Source organism: Haliotis cracherodii, unplaced genomic scaffold, assembly GCF_022045235.1.
Source record: "Haliotis cracherodii isolate W230 unplaced genomic scaffold, xgHalCrac1.p SCAF_6, whole genome shotgun sequence".
Classification (NCBI taxonomy): Eukaryota; Metazoa; Mollusca; class Gastropoda; order Lepetellida; family Haliotidae; genus Haliotis; species Haliotis cracherodii.
In genome coordinates this window covers 35,900,055-35,927,170 of record NW_027266319.1, presented here as the reverse complement: position 1 = coordinate 35,927,170, position 27,116 = coordinate 35,900,055, and the positions used below count along the sequence as shown (strand labels likewise).

Below are 27,116 nucleotides of genomic sequence, written 5' to 3'. Positions count from 1 at the left end.
AACCCATCCCAACAGAGTAACAAGCACTGGGATATATAGCATCCCCTTAGAGACACAGGCATTAGTTGTTGGATCTATACCTTCAACGAATCCCAGTAAAGGGGCAAGCATTCAAGCATTGGTAGTGGGGATCTGCATGGCCCACGAATCCCAACAGTGTGACAGGCTTTGGGAAATATACCACCCAAGAATCCAAATAGAGAGACAAGCATTACATGTACTCTCCCTGGAGGAGATATAAACTTACAATAAAAAGAAGAGATGGGAAAAGCAATAGTGAGAATGGCGTAGGTAGATAAGAGATGAAATCGGTGAGTTGTTGGTCCCATGAGCATCTCATGGCGTTTATGTTGTTCAGGAATTGGGAACAAATATAACCAATCTTCAACTTTATCAACCAAGCCATTTTAAAGGATGTCTTTGAACCAGAATCTAAGAGGCATTTGAGGTCACATTGTCAAACGGAAACACTACTTAAAGAAGAAATGAATAATATTGTTGATGCCACCACATATTTAGTGCAAACCGGACCAGTATGTATTCAAATTGCATTCTCAGCTCCCTGTGGAGTATGGCTACAGAAGAATAAATATGTTCGTGGCCTCGTAGCTAGATTGTTTTGTGTTTTGTAAGGTCTCAACACGAACATAAAGAATATCGTCACTCCGAAGACATAACACCAAATAAGTGACTGACAACTGTATCTGTTTTCCAGAAGGTAACTGGAAGATTTGACAGGGGCGTGAGAAACTGCGAAAATGGTGAAAACTGAGAAACAAGCAGTGATTAATCACCTTTATAAAAGGACATGTTACAAAAAATACACAAAGATATGTAGCACGCTTTTGAGATGACTGCCCTTCATACACTTAACTGTTCTGTGATCTGATCTTTCCACCTGCTGTTATCTAAACGCGAATGGTGAGAGCTCGGTCGACACCATTGATCAAAAGTTCAAATGAAGGTGGTGAGTAAATAGGAAAATATACAACTTTATGTATAACAACTTCTGTTTTATTGCATTTAGCAGCGTTTCAGTGTAGATTCTTACACTGTTATCAAGCTGGAGTGACGAGGTCATAGCCGCCGTCGAGGCCTTTGGGGGAACTTATAATAATAAGACTTCTATAGGTCGGAGATAACAAACCTGGAGCATCGCTGGACCCAGAAGATTATATTGAAAAATACATGACCAATATTTATTCTGAACTATTTTCTTTGTTAAGCCACGAACTGTTTAACGTACCGTCGTACATACAATAATTGTATTGACCTCTGTTGGGTGGTTAAAACTGACATCGCGTTATTGGACTTAATGTTATGCACAAAACACGTTTTTCTTCTTGATCTATCAGCATTTTTACGGTACGGTTTTTCCAGCTATATATCGGATCGTTGATGAAGGAAGGGGCCCGTCGTTTTATGAAAGGAAACAACATTATTCAGTCACAATCTTCCGTCAGACGATCCATGGGAGATAATTGGAAAGGGATAGTGCTCACCCTTGACCTGACAGGACGTATGTCTAACTGTCTGATATATAACACACTAGGTAAGCGGGTTTCAGACACCGGGCTGTGCAGACAGCTGCATGGCTAATATCCCAGTCTAAATAGAGCCAATCCAGTAGACCGCCGAAATTAACAGTGCGTATACCCCTGCACTCGCTCAAGGAGAAACCAGCCATTTATTCACTTATCTTGAGACAATAGACGTAAGTAATTTATTTACTGGAGTATTATTGCTTATTTCAAGTGATCAATGCCCCTGATAAAGATCATGATCTCGCGCAAATAAACTGCCACTTCCGATTAGTCCTGACAATGACTTTCAGACACAGGGGAAATTGGCCCCCGTGTTTTCTGAGATATGAATGCTCCTCCAGCTACCTGCCGAACTCTGGAACCCATTGGTCTGCCGAACTGTGCTTAACACTTGCCCTATGCATTCTGGCTTATATCTTCCAGATATTTCCACCATGTAAAGGTAATACGCTGGCAGTATTTCATTGGTCATGAAGGGATTTCTGGAGACCTTATTTAAACACGGTGCTTTTTGTCCATTGCTACTGATGTCGATGTCATTATCATACATTCTCACAAGGTGGAACTTTTCAGCTTGCAGGCACATTATTGCATTTTCATTGACGTCGTGTGTTTTATCTCACTGGCAATTTGCATGTTATGGAACTGATAGCAGACAAGCATACCGCATATAGTTGGTTATGACCATGTGTCTCGATCTACCACAGTGCCTAGTGCGCTGATGCCAACAAAACAGTTATCTATGGGTACTACATACCAGGAGAGCCATGCCTGTTTTCGTGTACATAAAGAGTGAAAACTGGGAACAAATCGAACAGACAAAGAATGTATTTCTATTAGTGTATCCGTAAATATCATATACATTTGTATCAGTGCACTGAAATTGAAACATCATGTGTCACCAGTGGTGTGAGTGAGTTTAGGTTTAAAGCCGTTTTGAATAGCATTTCAAATAGCTGCAAAATTTCTGATGCGACATAAATCATGAAACATATTCGGGAGAAAATCCCTGATGTCGCATAAGTCTAAACCCCATGGGTCATTACCAGGACGAATCTCAGATGCAAACCTACAGTCAGCGGATCCTGGCTACAATACGGGACACAACGCTGCACACTGAAGTCAGGGATAGACATTAACACTCGCCCCATAGTCCTTGCCAAACTGCCCAATTGTTGAGGTGTCATAAGGACTAGAAAAATTATTTATGGGTTTTGCTAAAGGCTATCATTTTAAGGACAAGTGGACCACAAATGTTAGTTTAGTCGCTGGAATTGTGACGGGTTTGACCATGGGCGTCCCATGCCTATATATGTGTCAGTCATTTGAACACGAAGCGAATTGAAACACGTTATATGAAGCGTAATGCATGTACGTATGTCGCGAGATTAAGAAACATTAGCATATCACAATAGATATGAAATGGAGTGAAATTGTTGTGAAAAGTTGCACGTTGAATGAGTGAGTGAATGGGTTTATTAAGCCGCTTGTAGAAGTATTATTGTAATATTACCAAGGAGAGGCCATCAAGGAAGTGTTACCTAATTCTACCTCATTGGTGAATCAAAATCATACGCCTGACGAGACAGCACACCACCGACCAGAACTGCCGAATTCTAAACCGATCATTGTTAAGTCACATCACTAAATATAACTACAAATACTGAAACATCGTTAACGTGAGATTCTCGCAAACATATATATACATATGGCGTAGTGAAGCGATAATTCGCGATGACTATCAGTTCCGGTGTTGCAGCCAAGGCGGAGTGATACAGTGTTAACTGCTAGAGCATGGCGGATAAGCTAGGTCTGTGACGTCAATATACGGGCTGCATCAGCACTTAGATTGGCAGATACGCGTGAATCATTTTGATTTTACAAAGCAAATTATTTGCAAATCGCTGTCTGAACACGAATGTAATAATTGAATAATCACGCAATTTATCGAATGTATTGCCTCTGCCTGTAATAGAGTGCACTCTTATGTGAATCAGTAGCATCGCTTCCTCATCCAAATTCTCTCCGTTATTGACATCAAACATCGTCATCGTCGCTGCCAACGCGATCACCATGATAGCTGTCATCGTCATTATCCTTTCATCGGCATCATCCACCGCATTTCTATTTATCTTCACAATTACCAGTCAATAATCTTTTGGCAATCAACACGACTTCCATTGGAGGAGTGACAAGTTATAGAAATAGAGACAAAACGCTCAAAATAGTTTATTTCTTAAATACCTTAAATCAGTTTTTCAGTTATTTATAAGTTGCAAATGCCGAATTAGCTATAGGCGAATCTGCATAGTATACGACTCGAGAGAGTCTTAGAGACTGCTCATTTCCGTGACCGATAATTGCGTTGCCCTGACACAGTGGTTTGTATGTGTTGTACTTAGTTGTGTCTCAAGAACTAGATTTAAACATATTTGATAAGCAGTAGTTCTGATATCGAACCTATACAATTCTAATGCGTATTCTTCAGCCATTGTGATATGCATAAATCGATGTTCTCAAACGCAAGGCGTTTGTGTGAAATGACATTTGAGGTATGGAATAAGATCAGAATCAAGAATTCTTCAGTGTCATGGTAGAATATTGTTTTCCGTATTTCTCATAAACCTACTGGACGAAAGTGCATGCCGTGTACACATGTGAGCGGTGAGGTCGTCTATTGCCAGACGTTGCGGAGTTATCTGACCATCAGCTAGAATCCCGACAGCGATAGCAACAACTGGGATTCACCTTCTCCCCTAAGCGCCATATTTCACACCGTGAGGGTGTCTGAAACCTATCAACTCGTACAGGGAAATAAAGGCTAAGAGGCTTCCCCTGTCCGGCAGCTGATCCTCATTGACGGTCTTCAAGAGCCATTTCTACAATACATCTGTCTACAAACCCTTCTCCTAACAGGTTGCCAGGCGGCGCTAAATCAACGTTTATTGTACCTCAATGACGGGAGGGCAATGCTTGGAGTTTTGTGAATCTGTTTTATAGCGATTTTATTTTCTGCCGTGAGAAGTATTCAAATGGCTGTATTAAAGGATAAGCGGTCAGGATAACGATCTACGGTATATCACTATTTACACCTTTACAGGCAAGCAATCTCACTTGAAATCCAATTGGACTCTGCTGTTTTCATGTCTCTGCGTTATCGGGGGGAAACATAACTCTGGAGTTTGAATGAACAAACAAAGTGGATTTTGTTTGACTTGAACCAAACGTGACTACGAGAGTAGGCTCCCTTTATGGTAGGGATTCAAATACCGTAGACAGTTACAGAAATGTCTTCCGGAATTACATAACTTAATATGACACAGCAATATCGCCATTATCAAACAAAATGACTTACGAGTACAGGAATCGCACCGTGCATAAATAAGTGCCGCTTGAGTTCCACTGCAGTCATGCAGGACTTTTACAGCTATATACAGCACGGCAACCTGTTAAATAATTCAGACAAACCAGTGACTGATAACACTGACACTAGACAACGATAACGCGTTCTATATCTTACACTCTTAACCTGAGGGAGATCTCGCAAAGCCGGCATCCATTAAACACCACACACAGTCGTCCTGTGAACTCAAATGCAGAACAGTGTCATAAGCATACAGATTTGATAATATTGTTGGAATTCAACACATTCAGCATTAATTGATTGTCTTTGGGTGTAGTATCTAAATGAGATAGAAACTTTGATCTCAAAGTATTATAGTTTTCACAAATAAAAACATGGAATTCAGTCTCCAGTCTCCAGGTTGGTACTGTTAGTATATATACAATTAACAGAATCAATATCCATGGTTCTACAACATTTATTCACGTGCAAGTGATATTCTCAGTAGTGATTTATCTTGTAATACAGTTAAACACATTTTCTGGTTGTAACAATAATTTAATATAGCATAATGCTTGAGGAAATGTGAAGAAGACATTTGTAGGTGCCAGTTTTGCTGAAATGTATCGAATAATGTTTACTTAAATTTATATAAAAGTACTTTTAATTGCCGGTGTCTTGTGAGATCCATACAAAGGAAAATCTGGAACATTGAAATGGGTACCTGTGTACGTCCAATTCTAATAATTGTATACACTATTTAACAACACGCAGCTGGCGATGAACATATATACTACAGCGTTCAGTTTCACCAAGTACTGCCTTATATGAAGCATATTTACCAATGCATAATGATCGCTTAAAATACAAAGTACGAACTATTTCAATGGATTCAAAATATTTTATGCCCAATATTTCTGAGCCCTATAACAAAATGGGATCAATTTTCTATCAAATATCGACTTTGCTAAGGAAAATGAGATACATCCTCTTCTTTAAATAATTTCTAAACCAAAAACATTGCCTTAGATGCCTGTAGTGCTAAGGTGTTACCAGCCGTTCACCAATTTAGTCTTTAGGAAATTAATAGTCCTAAATACTTATAATATCCAACAACTTTTAAATGTTTATCACAATATATCCACCTTTCAAGCTTCGAGTACAATTCGTAAATAATTTCTTAACAAAAACCATTGCCTTTGATGCCTGTAACGCTAAGGTGTTACCAGCCGTTCACCAATTTAGTCTTGAGGAAATTAATGGTCCTGAATACTTATAATAACCAACAACTTTTAAATGTTTATCACAATTTATCACGTTCGTTTATAAAAAAAAGATTAATAAGACGGGGTTCAAGATTTAACCTTGACGAACACCACTGGAAGTGCTAAAGGAAGGAGTTATACCGGAGTCAGCTTTTAATACATGCTTTAACTGAGGAATACATATTTTTTAGAATAACTGACAGGTTTCCATGACATCCTTTGGTGATCAATAGATACTGCGGGTTTCTTTTCTATCAAAGTACCCAAGAGCTCGAAAGGCACAATAACAACGACCTCTAGGTTTACATATAAAATATTTGGAACAAAGTGACTGTTTGACAAAGATATTGTCAACTGTAGAATACTCAGAGTGAAATCCTGCTTGAGCTTCAGATATCATACCATCTACTTAAAGCCATTTTTTATATCAACAATAAATGCAAATAGTTTTCCCATGACATTCAAATCAGATTTACTTTGTAATTGTTTGGTTGACTGACATTTCCCGAATTGTACAAAGACATCAAAATATTATTCCAATATTCTATGCATGGGGGAAAATACCTGAGTCAAAGATGTTATTGAACTATAGGAACAAATATGGGGTTAGAAAATCTCCTGATATTTTATAAAACTCTGGTGGGACTTCATCAACGCTTGACACGTTAACATTTTTAAGACGTTTTAATGCTTCTCTCACTTCTTGTTCTGTGATCTCGCCAGATTACAATAATTCCGTGATCACTGTGATTGGAGATTCATTCATAACACGTATGAGTATCTTAAAACTCAGATATTGATAGATCAAATTCTGTTTTTGCCGTCATGCACATCGGCATCAATAAATTCTGAAAATAGGGAAGCCATGCATTGGGAGTTATAGAACTGTTTGGTGATTTCTTTATGTAACGACTTCTTAAATATTTTCCAAAAAGTTCTACAATCTGCATAATGCGCAGCTAACTTAGTTGATTCATTAAATTTTATGTCATACAGATTTTCTTACGTTCACAAATCATTTAAAATTCTGTTTTTGCACTTGTATAAGTTGAAATCACACTTCGGATTTCTGACCTTGAGACGTAAATACTTTCCAGATTTCATTTTCTGACAATCAAACCAGGCTGGCTGAGATACACGACGTTTACTGGACCAAGAACAAACAATGTCAGCACTTGTAGCACCACATATCACAATATCAGTGAGCTTAGAATCTGCTGCGTTAAAATTATTCTTCAAAATAACTGCAAACTCATTAAACATTTAAGACTAACACTAAATCAATGAAAACATGTCTTTAAAATAATTAAAAAAACATTTTGCGAAAGAACCTTGTATATCAATGAACATGGAGAATTATTAGTGACATAGAGTTCCAGGTCAGCTCGCCAACACCTCGTGTAGCTCATCTCTTAGCGTGACCTTTAGTCTAACTGGGTGAGCTTTAACGCTGTCCAGCAACTGTATTGACCACTCTGTCCGAGTTCCCCCATGACTAGAGGTCTGTCTGCCACATTGGGGCTCACGACGCCTCGCTACGTCATCACGACTCCCACGGGACCTCGTTATAACGCCGCTAGTACGTTGAGTCCAGACATCACAACCACAGTTGACATTGCCAGTGAATTTTTAAAAGTTTTAACAAATAACAATCGTATGTTTTCATTGTTTTGTCAGCCTTGTATTGGTTGAGCAAACTCATGTCGAATGCGTCAGCTGCGTGAAGCTGGTGGTAGATTTTCATGTATGTGGATCAGCTAGGAAGTAGACAGTGACGTCTTTATTTATTACGAGATAAGTTGGTTTGATATAAAGAATGATTTAGCAATGTCCCGTTATGTCGAATGTTTGTTTCTTTGTTGTTTAACGCCGCACTCAGCAACATTCCAGTTATATAACGGCGGTCTGTAAATAATCGAGTCCGGACCAGACAATCCAGTGATTGACATCGTGAGCATCGTTCTACGCAATTGGGATACAATGACAGGCATCAACCAAGTCAGCGAGCCTGACCACTCGATCCCGTTAGTCGCTTCATACGACAAGCATGGGTTGCTGAAAACCCATTCCCTACCCGGATCTTCACGGGTCTCTGAATCAGGGCTGCGTGAAGCTCGGGGTAAAGGGAGTTCGAGAGAGGAATGACAATACAAGGTACAATCAAGAATGTAGAGCGGCCTGGCAATACATTTCAATACGAGATTGCTATATAAGTATTTATATTTTGTTCTGTCGGTCTCCGCATCATTACGTTTATGGAAATGATGTATTCATTTCGTGGGCTGTATACTGGGGACAGTATAGCGGTTTAAGAGGCTAATATAATATGGGTTGGCAGACATTTGGCATTTGAAACGATGAAGAGGATACCAATCTTTTAACAGTTTCGGCTAAATTTAATATAATGCAATGCATCGCGGTAATGCCAAAAAATGAAAAGATTATTCTATCTCAAAAATTTAATTACAATATTGACCTGTTTTGGCACATAGCCAGAACAACAAACAGCAGCGATAACTCCACGATGCCTTAACATTAATCTATCTGTCTTCCAGGAAAGTCCTTGAAAGAACACCATGGCGGATACTTGGTCGCTTAAAAAGGCATACGCTATTTGTTCGTTTATGGGACATTGATTTATCCGAAAAATATGCGTTAGTGAGGAAATAGAATCAAATTAAGACGGTAATATCAATACATAATGACCATTACAGGATTGATAGTTGTGGCAAGTAGCATATCTCCCTATTGTGGGTAAATGCTTGAGGATGTAAGGACAACCTCATAACGTAATGGTCATTTATCTAATCATGTCTAAGGACAAGGGAAGTAGCAGTTCACAGAATGACTAAGTCAGAGGTGTCCTTTAAGTCTGGTTTGTATGTAGGGGAAAATGAGTGTTCACTGCGAAAGCAATTGGTTATCTACTTCTCTCATCTCCGTGTAGACGTACGGAATTACAAGTATGCACGATGTGTAATGGCCATCACTGCCGAAAAACGTTCAATTTAATCACATAACGATGCATGTCCTTGACGACAAGGGTTTAATTTAAATACCGCCTCGTATTTCGTTGCTCAGACCACTCCAGGTTTTTTATGCACAACGGTGTACGAAACCTTCAATTACCGACACACCGGAAATTTGCGGAAGGATCTCTCTCCGCTTCCATCGATCACGAGATTTGCTTTCGTTTCACAAGAGCACAGGTTTACAATTGGTGCCAATAATGCACAGACCTGGTAAATTAAATCATCTTGAGGAATTTATCGTAGCGTATTCGTTACTCAGATAGTGAATCCCGGCCAATAAACCTTGATAACTAGTGCCGAAAAGTGCCACTTAAAGGCTCAAAAGGGCCATGTTTGAGTGAGCCGGTGTCGACGAAACTTGGATTTTATGAAAAGACGGAATTGCGATCTGAAAGGTACTTGGAAATCAAATTTGTGGAATCAGCACCTTTGTGTTTGAACAGCTTTTCAGTTTGAATCACCATCGTGAATTTAGGTTGTGCATCAAATAGATGGTAGTAGACTGTCGTAGATGCATCGAGTAAACATCAGAGGATGAGGCTTGGCGACGCTAGTTCTGTAATGCCAACCTCTTATTAATGGCTCCCAACCCAGATTAAAATGCCCACTAAATTTCATAGAAACAAGCTCCATACGTCTAATGGATTCCCACCTAATGTTATGAGTTGAGCATTCAGCAATTTTACTCTTAATGGGAGAGTAAATACTGAATTGTGTTTCTCAGATTGAATCAAAATTGTAAATATTTGAACGAAATCCTCATAGCAATATCTGATGATTGTATACAATGCTTTCTTCTCCCTCGTCCCTCTCGGGCGAGGCTCGCCACGAGACAGCTTCCTCAACTTCATCTCTTACAATAACTCAGAATCCAATATCGGCAGCACATGCTTCTGTGCCACTCATGCAGGTCGTGGCGTATTAGTGCTATATCATGGGTTCAATGGGCTACTGATTTACAACAAAAATACGGTAAGATTCCGATCAGAGGCTAAACGCCTTTCAGATATGTGCAAGAAAAACATTACTTAAAACATGACACGCGTATCTGCCGCTGGTGCTCTCAATGTTGAAGATGATCTCATTGGAAGGACGTTAAGGCTGATTTATCTTATTTTCCGAGTTTAATCGCAATCGTTTGACGCAGAGAGCAAGTTTTATATGTACCCGGATGTTACTTCGCCTCCCGTTATCGCTATTTGTTTCACGTGAAGCACGTGTTGGCATTATCCTTCCAAACGAATCACACATCAGCCATGTAATACCTGAGAAAACCATACAAGCATAGTCGCGCACAAAACGCTTGTTTCCTTCTGGCTGCTTTCACCGCGGAATAGGTGGCAGGGGGCTTATAACTCTGTTATTTAAATACTTTACCGTGAAACTTCGTTATCTCAAAGACCTGAGGACCATTGAAAATATGGTGGCGAACCGGAGGCGCGATCATATAGAATGCTTGGAGTCAATACCGCGGCCAAGGCTTGGAGTCAGTACCGCGGCCTATGCTTAGAGTCAGTACCGCGGCCTATGCTTGGAGTCAGTACCGCGGCCAAGGCTTGGAGTCAGTACCGCGGCCTATGCTTAGAGTCAGTACCGCGGCCTATGCTTGGAGTGAGTACCGCGGCCAAGGCTTGGAGTCAGTACCGCGGCCAAGGCTTGGAGTCAGTACCGCGGCCTATGCTTAGAGTCAGTACCGCGGCCAAGGCTTGGAGTCAGTACCGCGGCCAAGGCTTGGAGTCAGTTCCGCGGCCTATGCTTGGAGTCAGTACCGCGGCCAAGGCTTGGAGTCAGTACCGCGGCCTATGCTTGGAGTCAGTACTGCGACCCAAGCGTGGAGTCAGTACCGCGGCCCAAGCGTGGAGTCAGTACCGCGGCCCACGCTTGGAGTCAGTACCGTGGCCCATGCTTGGATTCAGTACCGTGGCCCATGCTTGGATTCAGTACCGCGACCAATTCTTGAAGTCAGAACCGCGACCCGTGCTTGGAGTCAGTACCGCGTAAGCGAACAGCTGTAATAAGGGAAGCTTTTGAAAACATGACTGTTAAAACTCGAGGAATCTGGAATTCTATTGTATTGGAATAGTATCAAAAAGACATTCCCAGTAAGATTAACATGACACGTTAAGGTCTTTTTGGGGAGGAGCGTTTCCGCAACAGCAATCTTTTGTCATTGTGCTAATTATCTCTGATGTGAGTAAGATTGACTGAGTATGTGAAAGTATCTATGAAACAATCACAAGTAGAATAGGTCAGTCACATAGTCTCAGTGCAAAACCAGTAGAGTGTCAATATAAGACGAGGGTACCAAAAAGAACTCCGACATAAACATACATGTACATTATATATCAGCGTTTTTTAGTTCGAGTAACAACGTTTCCTTGCAGAACAAACCCCGGATTTAGCGACGTTGTGGAATCCGAGTAACAACGTTTCCATGCAGAATCAACTCAAGATAAAACGACGAAATTTAAGTGTTGGCTATCACTAATAGAATTCCAGCCTCCAACAGATTGTTAGTATTTATGCAAATATCGTACTAGGGATCTAAGGAACTATTTACTTTGGCTCGTGGGGTTGTCTGTGCAATCCTTGACCGTTAACACGGAACACGGAGAACAATCAGTGCGTAGGTGATTTTAACATGTTTCTGTCAGTCATATTCCAGAGTTGGCAACGCGAGTTCTCATCCATGGAGGGGTTGATTGACGAACGTTTTACCCTGTAGCTTCTGTTTCTGGGTCCAACGGTACAATGACATACTTCCTACATTGATCAATATTATAAGTAAAAGCGACAAACCTTTCCATAATAAACGTCCATCTAAAAGCTTAAATTTTGTTTTTTGGGGAGTATAAAGTACGGATAGAGATAATGACCATGAATGACGTTTTACGAGCGAACGCTTTTACCACTAGCTTGGTTACCCCAACACCCCGTGAACTACATGACGTCGGTGTGTAAATAAGTCTGGGCCGGACAATCCAGTGATTGGCATCATGCTCATCGATCCACACGATTTGGATACGACGACAAACGATAAACCAAGCCAGCGAGCCTGACCACCCGATCCCGTTAGCATGGGTTGCTGAAGACAAATTCGAACCAAGATCTTTAACATTTTGGTAGTAGTTGTTTCATCATTTACAGTGAAACCCAATTAACCCAGACTAGCTGTAGCGTTCTCAACGAGGTCGTGCGGATCAATGAAACGTTGGCATATAGAAATGTACTTCATATATAGAAAAATACTCTGTAAAATATACAATGTCCGGCCAAAAGGCGTATGGGACACTCAAAACACCACATACATAAAAATACAAAATAAAGGTAATCGCAGTACAGTGTGAGAGGTCATATACAACATAAACAGACCTGTACGTAAATATACAGACTCACAAATTGAAAAAGTTTAGCTTTTGTGACATATAGACGCTCCCAACAATATATATAGATATAGTGTGCGAGGAGGGGACTATATTGGTCGGTGCAGAGGGACGATGGGTGACTGTTGTTATTTTATCAGTTATGACTTATGCCACTAACGTTTATATGTGAAGCAAGTGAATCGATACCAGAACACAAAGCAATACCACCTCAGCGCATTCGATATTGAGTGGCGACGTCATAAAATCGCTGAAAATCTTTGACTATTATTGTAAATAAATAATAAATGTTATAAAAACAAGATAATACACGCCAGCATTTTCATTTCACAACTTTCACTTATTCATGAAATGTCCATGAAGAACTATTTGCAACAGCTGCCATGTGAGAGACACGCTGAGTATCCTTGTAACTTTCGTTTTTGGTGTTGTGTGTGAAAGCCAGGTTATGTCTTAACAGGTTACCAGGTCAACGGAGCTATTTTGGTACCTGATGTCAGCCCAGTTGCCGATAGACCAATCGCCGTCACAAAGAATCGAGGAGGCCACTCGGCCCGAATTACATTTTGACAAGCAGCCTGTAACATCGCTAACAAATAGAATGTCGACATTTTTTTTTGATTGTAATGCCATGACCCACTGGTATTATTCCATGACGCCACAATCAGTTCTTGACGTCACTCCCCATCACAATTTCCCCAGATTTCAGTTAACACTGCAGGCTCATCGTTTGTCCCTTCTCATTACTGTAGCTATTGATTTTAATAACGTGTTATGTGAGAAACAATTTTCACTGTTGCCCTCCGACGTTTTTGACAGTGCTGAGATACAAATGACATAAAGCAGCCTATGCGGTCAGATCTAATTTGGGACAGATAAAAAAACTTGTAAGACTTTTTTCGCTTTTGCCAGCCAAATGTCAAACTGCAGATTGAGCCGACTAACCAGTAAGTAGGCAATTAGGGCAGGCGACTTGGGATTTGGAGTATGTTTTTATGGTATAGCAAATGCATATCTACAGAAGTTTGCTCATAATCATGAACAAAAGCTCTTTCCTGTCCCTTAATATTCTACATTTTACAATATTAAACACATTTTTCATTTCGTTACACACTTTCTTTGCAGCATTCCAGCATATTCCATCATTGCAGAAACCTTATTGACAAATGTAGAATTGCTGCAGCCAGTGTAGTGTGGGTGATACCAACACGGGTGCTTTGGGTTCGATGTAATAAATACATATTAAACACTTTGTTGGAATGGTGCACTTCCAGAAAACGTGGGCCGTCCATGTGTGAACGATGGCACCCTCACGGCCTCATCACAACGAATGCCTGTGTGAAACAGCTCGTTACGAAGCCAGGGTATGTGTAACGTCTTAGTCAATGATCAGGTTGCTACCTCTTAAAGGGTGTTTTCATCATGATAGCCTCTCTGTGGAATGGCTAACGTACCTTAGCTGTGCCAGGATCTGCTGATCGAGCGGTCGAATCCTAGATTTGCTTCGATTATCACATCTGCTTTTACCCGTCACTTTTGGACGATCCTCCTCATTGGCAAGGTATAATGTTTTTTCTGACAGTGCCAAACGGTGTTAATTCAACTTTCACTCGACCCGTGAAGATATAATATGTCTTCAGCAACTCATGCTTGCCGTAAAAGGCGACTATGCTGTGTCGTAAGAGGCGACTTACGGGATCGGGTGGTCAGGGTCGGTGACTTGGTTGATGCATGTCATCGATCCCAATTGAGTGGATCGTTGCTCATGATATTAATCACTGGATTGTCTGGTGCACACTCGATTATTTACAGACTACCGTCATATAGCTGGAATATTTCTGAGTACGACGTTAAACAACGTACAAACAAACACTCACTCTCTATGCTACAGTTCAACCTAGTAGCTTTCTCGTCAATTGAAGGTCAAAGAGGATGAGCGTGTCACACTTAAGCATAAATCTAAACAGAATATATCATAGAGAAACACTATATGACATGTTTCTTGAATCAGAGAACATCAAACATACCTAGGAATTTCAGATATTGGAAACAGAAAATGACTATTGTCTGAACAGTTTTGGTAATCATTAAACTCAATGTTTATTTAGATGTGTTAAAAGCATTTTGCTAGACACAAGACATGTCCACCTTTAAACATGGACGGTTTATATTCCTGTGTCTGTAAACCAGATAATTGCCTTCCGTGGAGACATGAAAGGAATAGCTATAGATTTCCCACACCGTTGGTGCCACATTCACTCGGCTATTCTCGTATTTCTCCATGGAGTTCTAAATAATGTATCAATGGAAAATTTCATATAGTTCCTGTCACAGAGACACACTTGTTATATAATTCATGTGTGTTGGGCAAACTGACCCACAGACTCCACCACAGCACTTGTCCATGCAGCGTCTGATATAAAAAAAACAGCATCATAGGGGGTAGATGCGTTCAGGATAAGTAATCCCCAAATATGTCCGGTAAGGGATATCGAGTAGCCCTCATTTAGATTATTAATCGTGTTTGATGGGATAAAAAGATGAGAATTAGAATTACAAACTGATTATGATATCTGCGTTTCAAGTTCCCATATAACCGTAAATCAGGGGTAGTGAAAGTGAATCAGTTTATGACAGGTGTTTCCTTTCCTATTTTATCAAAATCGTCACATGACTAATCACTGTTATTTCCTTGCCAGAAAGTAGAGAGCGATATAATTTAGGAAAAACGGGCCACGAAGATTACATTAAACCTGAAGGCATTCGAGAGAGACGTGTCTTTGTAGATATTATGAATACGATTAGGGAGTAGGAATGAATATATATATGCCAGTATTGACTTGGCACAGCGTGACCCCGGTTTAACTCCGACTGCCGCTACGCTGCTTTGGTTCCACTGACCCAACAATATAATAGGCTCTAGCGGTTATTGAACTGACAACTGTGACCATGTGTCATGCATCATTTCGATCATCGCCATTATAAGAGGGTTGGTGAATGTTGTTTAACGCCGCAAAGATAATTATTTTATATATAACGATTATAAATTATTGAGTCAAATTATAAGTCACGTAATCAGCCATGTCACAGAACCTAAGGTATTGGGGACCTCGCCTTTGAACGCGATACAGGGAGTGTCGGTACATCAAGGCTGAACGCGATGCAGGGAGCGTTGGTACATCAAGGCTGAACGCGATGCAGGGAGCGTTGGTACATCAAGGCTGAACGCGATGCAGGGAGTGTCGGTACATCAAGGCTGAACGCGATGCAGGGAGCGTCGGTACAAGGCTGAACACGAAGCCGGAAGTGTCGTTACAAGGCTGAACACGATGCAGGGAGTTTCGGTATCACGGCTGAACACGATGCAGGAAGTGTTGGGACAACAAGGCTGAACGCGATGCGGGGAGTGTCGGTACATCAAGGTTGAACGCGATGCGGGGAGGGTCGGTACATCAAGGTTGAACGCGATGCGGGGAGGGTCGGTACATCAAGGTTGAACGCGATGCGGGGAGTGTCGGTACATCAAGGTTGAACGCGATGCGGGGAGGGTCGGTACATCAAGGCTGAACGCGATGCAGGAAGTGTTGGGACAACAAGGCTGAACACGATGCGGGGAGTGTCGGTACAAGGCTGAACACGAAGCCGGAAGTGTTGTGACAACAAGGCTATACGCGATGCGGGGAGTGTCGGTACATCAAGGCTGAACACGGTGTAGGGAGGGTTGGTACATCAAGGCTGAACGCGATGCAGGGACTGTTGGGACAACAAGGCTGAACGCGATGCGGGGAGCTTCGGTACATCAAGGCTGAACGCGATGCCGGAAGTGTCAGTACCTCAAGGCTGAACACGGTGCAGGGGGCTTCGGCACATCAAGGCAGAGCACAAAGCAGAAGCGTTGGCAAAAACATACTTGCAAACAAAGATAATTATATAATGACATAATGGCTTAAAGCCTGTTGGTGCGGTCACGTTCTATAAACAGACATACATCTGTCGATATGCATCAGTGATCAGGCACTGTGACGTCACTGCTGTGTGTGAGAGTAATTTACCGATACATTCTTGCCAAAACAGATGCCGGGCTATTCGAGGCAATCGAAGCAACATGTTGCAATCCGACACCGTGCCCGCCTCCTGTGATCGTTTCAACATACACCGACCCCAACTTCGAAGGAATAAATCTAGTCGCGATTAATCAAGTGATCAAAGTAATGTTGGAGGACATCCTGCTGAGAAGGTGATTGACAAAAACATAGAATAAAATGGCCACTGTATCAGTATTTTAATGATGTTTATAGGATTGAACTGGCTGTCCCATCAGCATAAAACTATGTCTGGAAGAGATAACAGTCACAGTTATTGGAGAGAAGTGGGTACGTGTTCAGTACTTGCGCCTGGTGCCGTACTTTTTTAATACGCCACTATGCTTATGGTTTTGCGTAAAGAACCCAGAGTGAGTGAAGACAATTCAACGCACCAGTCAGCAATGTTCCAGCTACATGTATAGCACTACCGCCTTCAATACTCGAGTCTGGGACAAGACGTTGGTTGTATAATTTGTGTGTTTGTTGTTTGACGCCGCAGTCAGCAATATTCCAGCTATATGACGGCGTTCTGTAAATGATCGAGTGTGGACCAGACAATCCAGTGATTTGTATCATGAGCATCGATCAACGGAAGTGGATACGAAGACATGCATCAACCAAGTCAGCAACCCGGGTCCCTTCAGAAGCTAACTCCCCACAGAATGCATTTCTTCTCAGCAAGATTTTTTTCTAAACCCTGATGAAATCGTGATTGAAGTGCAATCGACTATCATATGATTTGTGGCATAGCCCAAAAGTTAAAACGTAGCTCATCGTGCCGCAGAATCAGAATCGGTTCCCCGGTATTGATACCGTGAAGCCAATTCCTGATGACGCTCTCTCTCTCTCTCTCTCTCTCTCTCTCTCTCTCTCTCTCTCTCTCTCTCTCTCTCTCTCTCTCTCTCTCTCCGGTAATTGCGAACAGAGGAGATCGTGCTTCCAACGCATGTATGAGAGCATATATCGTACGTTATCTCAGACAACGCCCTCAATGTATTGCGAGACTTGATGACTACCTTCCAAATTATCGCAACCTGCTCCTTCGCAATTAGCAGCGCAATGAGGTTTGTTACGCCATTATCAGGCATAAACTGGTTTGTGTTGCCCTATATCAATAGACACTGTCGGTTCTTGCTCTTTTAATCTCTCTCATGAAATAAGTTCTTGGAAGCATCAATTTAGAATTCAAGTTCTACCCATTCCACAGCCTCTGACCCAAGAGACAATGGTATCTAGCTACCCTTAATCTATTTGTATTGAACTGTTTTATAGGGAGTCACCCACATCTTGGCGTCAGAGCATGGTGCGAATGAAACCATGGGATCAGAAGAACGGAAATAAGATGCCTTGGATACCGATAAACATATAAACCATTAAACTAATGCCACAACCTTCAGTGACTACAAAGTCAATGATTCTATAGGAACGGTGTTGTTTCTATGGCCTATTTTTACCATACTCTGAAAAAGAATGTTTCGTCTACAAAACCAGCCACTGACTGACGCATTCCAACAATGATTTTGTCAAAGCTCCATTCAGTGCCGAAATGTTCTTTTCGGACACCTCACAAATGTCCCATGTCCTGAAATGACTCTCTTTCACCAGACAGACTGACAGACGCAGTTATCTGACTGGTTTGATGACTATAGACGCGTAGTATTGTCACTTTCAATTGAAAAAACACACATACACTAACAAATATATGTAATTGCACTTTGCACTGCGTTGCTGATATAAAACAAAGAGCTTATGAAAGCAAACATTTGTGTCTCGACATGACATCGCCCGAATGGTTTTTAGAAAAGTTAAAATAATCAGCACGCAAATATCCGTGTGTTTGCTTACATCAGTATTGGAACAAACAGCGAAATAAGACTCCTTGCACGTTTTAAACAGAAGGATTCCGATCACAACAAAAGATGCGAGAGCACCTGGTTCACTGAAGCAGAGTCCGACTTCCAATCACAAGAATATAAAATAGTCCCGCAGCAGCACCACAGGGGAATATGCAGGGAATAATAGCGACCCAGGGCTCTTTACAGTGCTCGTTATAGAGGTAATCATGTAAACACACTGTGGGTTAATGGATACCAAAGGACACGTAGGAATCAAAATGAGGAGCGCACAGTACGGAGCCTGGCAAAGAAAGCCGCAATGTTGGAAACAAGACGGCCTGTGTCTATGAAGACAAGCGTTATCGCGGAGGTCCTGTAAACCAACCACACCTGCCTCCTACTAACAAGTTTTTAATGTTGAACTTCTAGTCACACATCTCCATGGTCAGTATAAACACCACCTACCTGGGGCCCGATCCCCAATGCTTTCGTATCGCTACGACCTTCGTAAGCCTTCGATAACCTTTTGCCTGTGTGTTTGTTGTTTAACGCCACACTCAGCAATATTTCAGCTATATGACGGCGGTCGAGTATGGACCAGACAATAAAGTGATTGACATCATTAGCATCAGTCTACGCATCTACGTTGACATGCATCAATCAAGTCATCAAGCCTGACCACCCGATCACGCCTGACCACGGCTCTTACGACAAGCATAGGTTGCTGAAGACCAATCTTAACCCGGACCTTCACTGTTTTGATAAACTATAGACGTACGAAAGGTCGTAACGTTGCGAACGCTTTGTGGTCTATAAAATAGCTCATTAAGTAAAGCTAATAGGTTGACATGCATATTCGTCAGATGTAAAACCCTTACTCAAAAGCAAACTACAATATGGAATAAGTTAATGAACGATCACTCCAAAGATTTTGAATAGGGGTTGTACGTTGGATCTAAAGGTTCGGCTATGACTAATACAGCCTCTTACTCCTCTCAACTACCTACAACAAACTCCTCTTATCCGTTTGATCGGGTAAAAGATAAACCATGTTGCAAATTTCATAGGATACTGTTAGTTTGAAGAGATTTACGTACCCCCATCTCTTCAGTTCCTCAGACAGCCGCGGCGAGGTTTCTGCTCCGCTAGACTTGGTCATGTGCCAACTTCGTCATTTGTAGATTGACAGGTTTAAAATGCTCTGTCTGTGTTTCTGACTTCAGATGATTATTTGTTTGTTTATCTTAGGCACAGACTAAAGAGGCAGGTAAGAGGTGTAGTGTAAAAGACTTCCATATCACTCTACAAGTCAATATAGCAATCGTAGCCTGCTTATTCATAGTCACCTCTGTTTACCAAACATTGTGAACATATCTCCAACATACAAACATCCCTATCCATCATACATATTTCACGTTAGCACCTTAATGTTTTTACCTGTGTATATTATACGTTCTGTGGGGATGAATGGGAAGTCATATGGTTAAAGTACTGGCCACTCACGTTCGATAACCAACATCTGTTTTATATGTTAAAACTGTTTTTGATGCGCCCCGCCGTGATATTATCGATATATTTCTTATGGCGGCATAAACCTACACTCACCCACTATTCATTCTATATTAGCCTTAGATAAACACCACACAGGGAAAAAACACCACAATCCCGTGAAGTATTGAAGATGCGGATATAAAACCATTATACAGTACAATGTCCTTTTTAGCAAATGGGCTGATGATAGAAATATTATTTGGAAATATTCAGCTGAAACCTTGACCAATAATTATAGCCGGGGTTAATCAAAGTTCTCTCTGCTTATGCATGGTGGCAACGTGTCCCTTTGAACCAATAAATCTAATTATTGAACCGGTTATCGATCGTGTGCCCTATACGCCTTGCACAAGGTCCTGGTATTAATCACGTGGAGTTGGATTATTCTGACCAAATGGGGCCGTTTATGTGGTATAGTAATTACATTTCTATACAAACTTGTTTATTTTCCAATGAAACTAGCTTACTTGATTTCAGTGTGTGGTAAGAACGGACACGATTTGATTGTTTCTTTGCTAAAAAATCTGAATTGGAAGAGATCAAAGGGAATGGTGGGTATTTTTTAAGGATTGTTTTTGCACATGTGGTGAGCGATTGGGAACATGCTAATCACCATTATGAGGCCTTTAGCGACGACGTAAGAGTAAGTGCGTGTATGTCCATCGAAGTCACTGACTAAAGCATTGTAGATGATCGAAATATCTGTCCTTGCCCTGGTTGCGTTACAGACAATTAGACTGACACACAGATGCATCAAAATTTGTATGTCCTCCATTGCCTTGCCTGCGACTTCAAGTACTACAAATTTGCACACAGGCTAAAATAGATAGAGTTAGGGAGAAATATTTTACAAATATTACAAATGTATGCTTGCGAAATATGAGTGCTCAACGTAAGTACTGTCATGTTAACATCGACTTGTAAATCGTTTGTCTAAATCTTCCAATCAGTTCACGTGTTTACAGCTCTCAGGAAATAAACTATTTAAACATTATGACCCGTTACGCCAATGTATTTATTAAAACGTAAATTTTGAAATTACAGACGACAACAAATCAAACAAAACAATTATACATTTAGGTAATATACTCGAATATTTTTAGTTAGTGTTCACTGAATCCTGGTAGCTTGCATTCATTACCATTGCTACATCCTCTGTTAAATGACAGCACTTGTTGTTGCCCTGCCTGCCATGTGGCATTATGGGGATAAGAGAAGAACTGGTCGGCTGGGAGTCAGTATACTGTGTCAGATTAGGGTATCCATGTTAAACTGCGGCTTGGTATCTCAGTAGGGTAGCAAAATAACACCGGCATTAATCTGGGGTGGTACACCCATCCATAGGTTTTATGGCTGGACCACTACAGGTATCATAGAACTATATAAATGGTTAGTAATATGACATCGGTTAGGAAAATACATCTGGCTGATAAATGTTGCATTACAAACTGCAGAGAGATGGACATGCTGAATGCTCTGCAAAAGAACACTGGAACTCATATTTTCGTCGCGATAAGCAAACGCCTTAACCACAAGGCTTCCACCATACCATCTAACAGCACCGATGTTTTCACGCTGTAGCAACCCCTTTGAGAGAGACGAGTTTAGACATAAATGCAAAGCTTCATATACACCTTGATCAACAGGTATACATGAGTATATGCTGATATGCGCTGTAGCAGCTGTCCCTAAACGGTGGTCGCGGAAATGAGAAATTCCAATGCTGATGTTATCATGGAAATGTCATTTCTCTCTACATACACATTTACCGAAGGATACTACAATACAAGATCGATAAATCTTTTAATTTCTTTGTTAGATAAGATTTTTCGTCAGGGATGACTGACGCACTAAAAGTAAGTGGCCATGAGTATGGGTGGCACAAAAGTCTGTGTACATTTCTTGTGCAGAGTTGTGTCCCTTTACTCTACATTCACTGTCGTATGTTCGACTAGAATCCGATAGATAATATTAGAACAGCAGCTATTACTATCCTTGATCTGGAATTCATCTGTGTCACAGTTTGAAGTGGGCATTTTCCCCAACGTTACACTGAAACGCCGTTTTATACTAATATATGATGGGTATATAACATTATTCCAGTTAAATCATAGAGTGTTAGCTTAATATAGGAGGAAAGCGCCAAGTTATGCTGGTCGAAGACGTTTACCACTGCGGTGAAATTATGGTGCTGACAAGCATAGAAATATAACTGGAGCGAACCGGGATTCGAACCTCGACAAAAATAAGTTTCTTGAGTGCTCAAGGGACGCAACCCTGCACAACTAATGGCAGCGCCTCAGATGACTCGGCCACCCAGGTGTAAGTAATTTGCATGTGCAATCTGTACGTTATGAATTCATTGCAGGATCCCGTGAAGCCAACATTGACCCGGTCTCCGCGAGGTGTTTTAAAGCTAGAGATGCTGTTCAGGCTGATGATTGCAGCTGCTGCGGCAACACCATCCTACACGGTGGGAAAACATGTAACTAATCAGATTTCTGAACCCCTTGACATTTACTCCTATTTTAAATCCTAATTGAATGAAAAGTTCAAAAATATTTATAAAATTGCAAAATCCAAGGTGGTATAATACCTACAGGAAACGGTTGATCGTTACTAGTAAACACACAGCTGGAGGCTGCAACAACGAGACAAGTGAAGTCAATTAAAATGATGTTATAAGGTATTTTGAGTGGAGCTCTTAGCATGAGGAAAACGTAGGTTCTGTCAGTTAACCCAGCTGGAACGCTTGGCACACGGCATGAATGCATGGGGTAGTGGAGTATGTAAGGCGCGTCTACATTTACCCATATTGAACTTCAGCCCCTGCTTGATAGCTGGAATATTTCATGATTAACACAAGTGTATGTCAAGTGCAAATATGCCGAGCTGGCCTGGAGGGGTGAGAAGGTGGTGGAATTCATGGAACTCACGATAGCAGTGGGAGATAATTATTGGTTTGCCTTTAAACAAGTCAAGCGTGGCACGCCCGTTCATCAATGGACAGCACTTCCTGTCCTCGCATTCCCACTATAAAGAAAAGTGTATGACAGAGACATACACCATAGACTTCCAATACACGTTCATATCCTGCAGATACATGTTGTATTAAGGCTCTTTCTACAGGTAAATAAAGACATAGGTGCATGTCATGGTTCATGAGTATTTAACTTTGCCCCTCCATACAGCCACGCCCACATCTTCCCTCATACCGTTTACATGCCTGTGTGGAAAAAGGCAACATTCGATACACAAATATTAGTGTATTAGACAGACAATACGTTCCTCGGTATTCCAGACCGTAATTGTATATACACACTTCAAAACCTGCATCATCAAGATAAAACACACTTTACTGGGCAGTTGCCATGGTTGCGAATTCTTTTGTTAACTTTTGAAATTACAGAAGAGAATTAACAGTGCAGTAAAACTGGAAGCCTACTCACGTCTCGGTCTTGTTCCTGCTGCATCGAAGATAGTCCCGTATAACCCACTGGTAATCCTTACTCAAAAACACTAGCCTGCTTTTCAAATCAACAGCGACTCTGCTAAAAAGCTACAGCCTTTTTTCACGATGTTTGAACTCTATACGGTATTTTGAAACATGGCCTGGCAGTTCCCGGCTGTCTGAGCTTACTCGCAGAGAGAATTCCCCCCTACCAACAAAACGGACGATATATATCAAAGATTCCCTTCGTCATTCCGTTTCCAAGGCAACCGTGGAGAAGCGAATGAGGGTTTCCAATTTAAGCGCTATCAACTTAAGGGTTTCCCAGGCGAACCATGTGTTGATATGGTGGGGAACGTCCTCGGTGGAAGCTTGCTCTAAGTGATCAGAATACAACTCAGATTAAATCCGGAGCGATCGAACATAGGGTCTTAACTGATGCTTGAAAAGGGATATCGTTGGTGTATATTGCTACTTTACATGGAGAGGAAGAATTCCCTGCCACTTAAGTCGGAAAAAGGAGAGTTTATTGTTAATGGCATTGCCCCGGCCTTGTATGGTGTTCATTGTGGAGAATGTTATAGATGGCCTAATGTAAGGGGCATATGTATCATTTCCTTGAATTCTTGGAAAGAACAGTGTCGCGTTATACCACAGATGAGGAGCAGCTTGCGTTATTTCGGCATGATTGCTTTTTTAACATGTCAATCTCTAGACGAAAGTATTATAAATATGTTTTCGAAAGAAAATGAAAAAAATGGAATATGAAGACATCTACCAAGGTGTGATAACTATCGAGCTATAATATTTTATTAATTATTAACATATTGGGGTTTAATGTCATCTTCCCTGTCTGCGAAACAATATGTCCTAGCCACGGTAAAAGCAATCGTATAGAAAATATGATACCTGGAGATCTATAGCCATTAAGGATAGTCCCGCGGCGCTTCGAGAATATTACGGTTAGGTGATGTTTTATGTTCACATAGTGACCTCAAGACACCAGCTCATATGGTGTAGAATAAACGGTTTACATGGTCTATCGCCGTGATATTGCTGGGAAAGTGATATGGTAATCTTGTGTTATGAACAACCGCAACGAGATGTATTGGGAACAGTTAACTTTACAGCAGCCTAATAATGCATATATCGATATCAATACCGCATGAATCATTATCAATTTGATTGCCTGTCCTAAAACTACACAACCAATTTAAGTCCGTGCACCTAGTGTCGTCTCCCAGAACACAGAATAACAACACAGCATTTCTTATAAAGTCAAAGCAAGGGAGAAAATATCGATTCTGCAAGTGACACAATATATCCGACCCATTTCTCCACACAGCTCTCCAAATCCCGACTGTTTATAAGTCACAACAGTCTCACGACACGTAGCATTGATCGCCATGCTGTATTCAGTAGGACAAAGATGGCTTTGACATCTAGTTTAATCTAATGCTGATGACACGCTCGTGTTCCAGTACAGTGTAAGTCTGTGTCTTAAATCAATGTTATACTTCCCCGGCAGTGTGGTAGCGTTAGAGCAGGCTTCAGGTGTTCTCGTTCCTCAGATGGTTATGCCACACAGTTACAAGAAGGCCCCCAATGAGGATCCATACACGCCATCGGTACACAGGCATTATTCATTTCTTATGTCGGCAGCAGAATAAACGATCTGTTTACTAGCTCACGAACACAGGTTGGTACTTATAGATCCAGTTCTTCTGGATAATGGTTAAAGTGTTCTATCGTTTGTCGATTATCATCTTTGCACGTAAATAAAGCCTCTATCTTAAGCTTGTATCAGCATCAGACTTTAGAATGTCAGTAAGATTATCTACAGATTTCAATGGGTGACACGTTTAGTGCGCGGAGGAAGAAAAACCCAAGTTGTATTGCAAAACAATGACTTACTGTCAGAGACCTTATAGGAAAAGACATATCTTCACTCTCTTGGTACAAAATGAGAACGTTTGCCCTGTTATGATGGGTTTGTAAAGGAAATGAAAACCTTTATAGGTTACATAATTGATACTTAGACAACGATAAAACACATATACGGGTTAAACTATCAGGCTATGAAACGGAATATAATGCTTGCACTGTCAGGATGTACATGAACACTGTCAGGTGATGTGGATGAATACAGAGTATAACACGCACACTGTCAGGATGAATATGTACACTGTCAGGTGATATGAATCAATATAGAGTATAACACGCACACTGTCAGGATGTATATATACACTGTCAGGTGATGTGGATGAATACAGAGTATAACACGTACACTGTCAGAATATATATATATATATATATATATATATATATATATATATATATATACTGTCAGGTGATATGGATCAATACAGAGTATAACACGTACACTGTCAGGATGTGCATGTACACTGTCAGGTGACATGAATGAATGCTAAGTATATCACTACACTGTCAGGATGTATATATACACTGTCAGGTGATATGGATCAATACAGAGTATAACACGTACACTGTCAGGATGCACATGTACACCGTCAGGTGACATGAATGAATGCTAAGTATATCATTACACTGTCAGGGGATCTAGAGGAATATAAGACCATAACTGTTAGGTATAATACAGAAATATTAACTGTCAGACGATAGAGTGTAATATAAGGCCAACACTGTCGGGCACATTTCCGGTAACCACTCTCTGATATAACATAAGGTCTCTATATACGTCAATGAAACCACATTATCTTACAAATTCACACAATGACGAACCTGTTTTATCCTTTCATTAAAACATGTCCCTACATGGGTTCATGTGTTGAACCAGGACGGCGGAGAGGTGACACGTTTCCTTATTGAGGTGCTCTTTGGTAACATGCTTAATAATATCAAAACACCCCTTCTTGTCTCTTCTGGCTAACTAATCCTACTTTTCCTCAGCATCGAAAAGACGTAGAGTGTGAAATGTTCTGCTCATTATTCGTAACACTCTTATTCCTCCTTATTCCCCTTAAGCCTTAGCAAATTGTATTCGCACCTGTCGCGTGAAGTGAACGCTACACCAGCCACTACTTAAGATCAAAACCGACAATGCTACGTTAAAAGCCAGCACTGTTGTTAGCCGAGTAACAGACGTCGGCGGGAAAACAATCAGAACTTACCATCCTGTCCTCTGCATTCGGAACATCGGTATCACTGTCCCAAGTCGACTCCATCTTGACGCACAAACTGCGCGCTAGGAGAACAACAGTGTAAATCACGACGACGTCCGACGAAATACGCCTTCATCGGAAATCAATGTATTGATAAAAGACCCGATCACTTAGGACTCTCCGATGTTATCCAGAATTGATCGGAGGTTATGTTTTGCGTCGGAAGTCATTGTACTGAAAACGTCCCAAGCCAAGTTATTGGATTTAGCGTCAGACATATAGGACAACTGATAGCTTGCTCTTTAAACAACATTTGTGGCTATTTGGATGAGATTATTGTAGGAAAAACTCTACAAGAAAACGAAGTTGAAAGAACGCATAAATAAGTGCCCTGCCGGCATTATGGCAAAGCACCTGAGATGATAATGGATCATTGTTAATCAAGCTCAGACCTAAAGGGTTTCCAGACGGAGTTAGCCTGGTT

General features: G+C 41.0%; 1 protein-coding gene across 5 annotated transcripts in view; it reads right to left on the bottom strand.

The window, feature by feature from the left end:
- The window catches only part of LOC139446206 (CD151 antigen-like), a 74,817-nt gene extending 48,114 nt beyond the window's left edge, over nucleotides 1-26,703 (bottom strand). For 3 of the 5 annotated variants that reach the window (XM_071227521.1, XM_071227524.1, XM_071227526.1), the window contains exon 1: nucleotides 23,488-23,682. In XM_071227521.1, the coding sequence (XP_071083622.1) occupies nucleotides 23,488-23,511 (24 nt within the window). In that variant the 5' untranslated portion in view covers nucleotides 23,512-23,682. Of the gene's footprint in view, nucleotides 1-23,487; nucleotides 23,683-26,641 lie in introns of those variants that run through there. The other 2 variants (XM_071227520.1, XM_071227522.1) reach the window with 1 other exon arrangement.
- Between the last annotated feature and the right edge of the window lie 413 nt (nucleotides 26,704-27,116).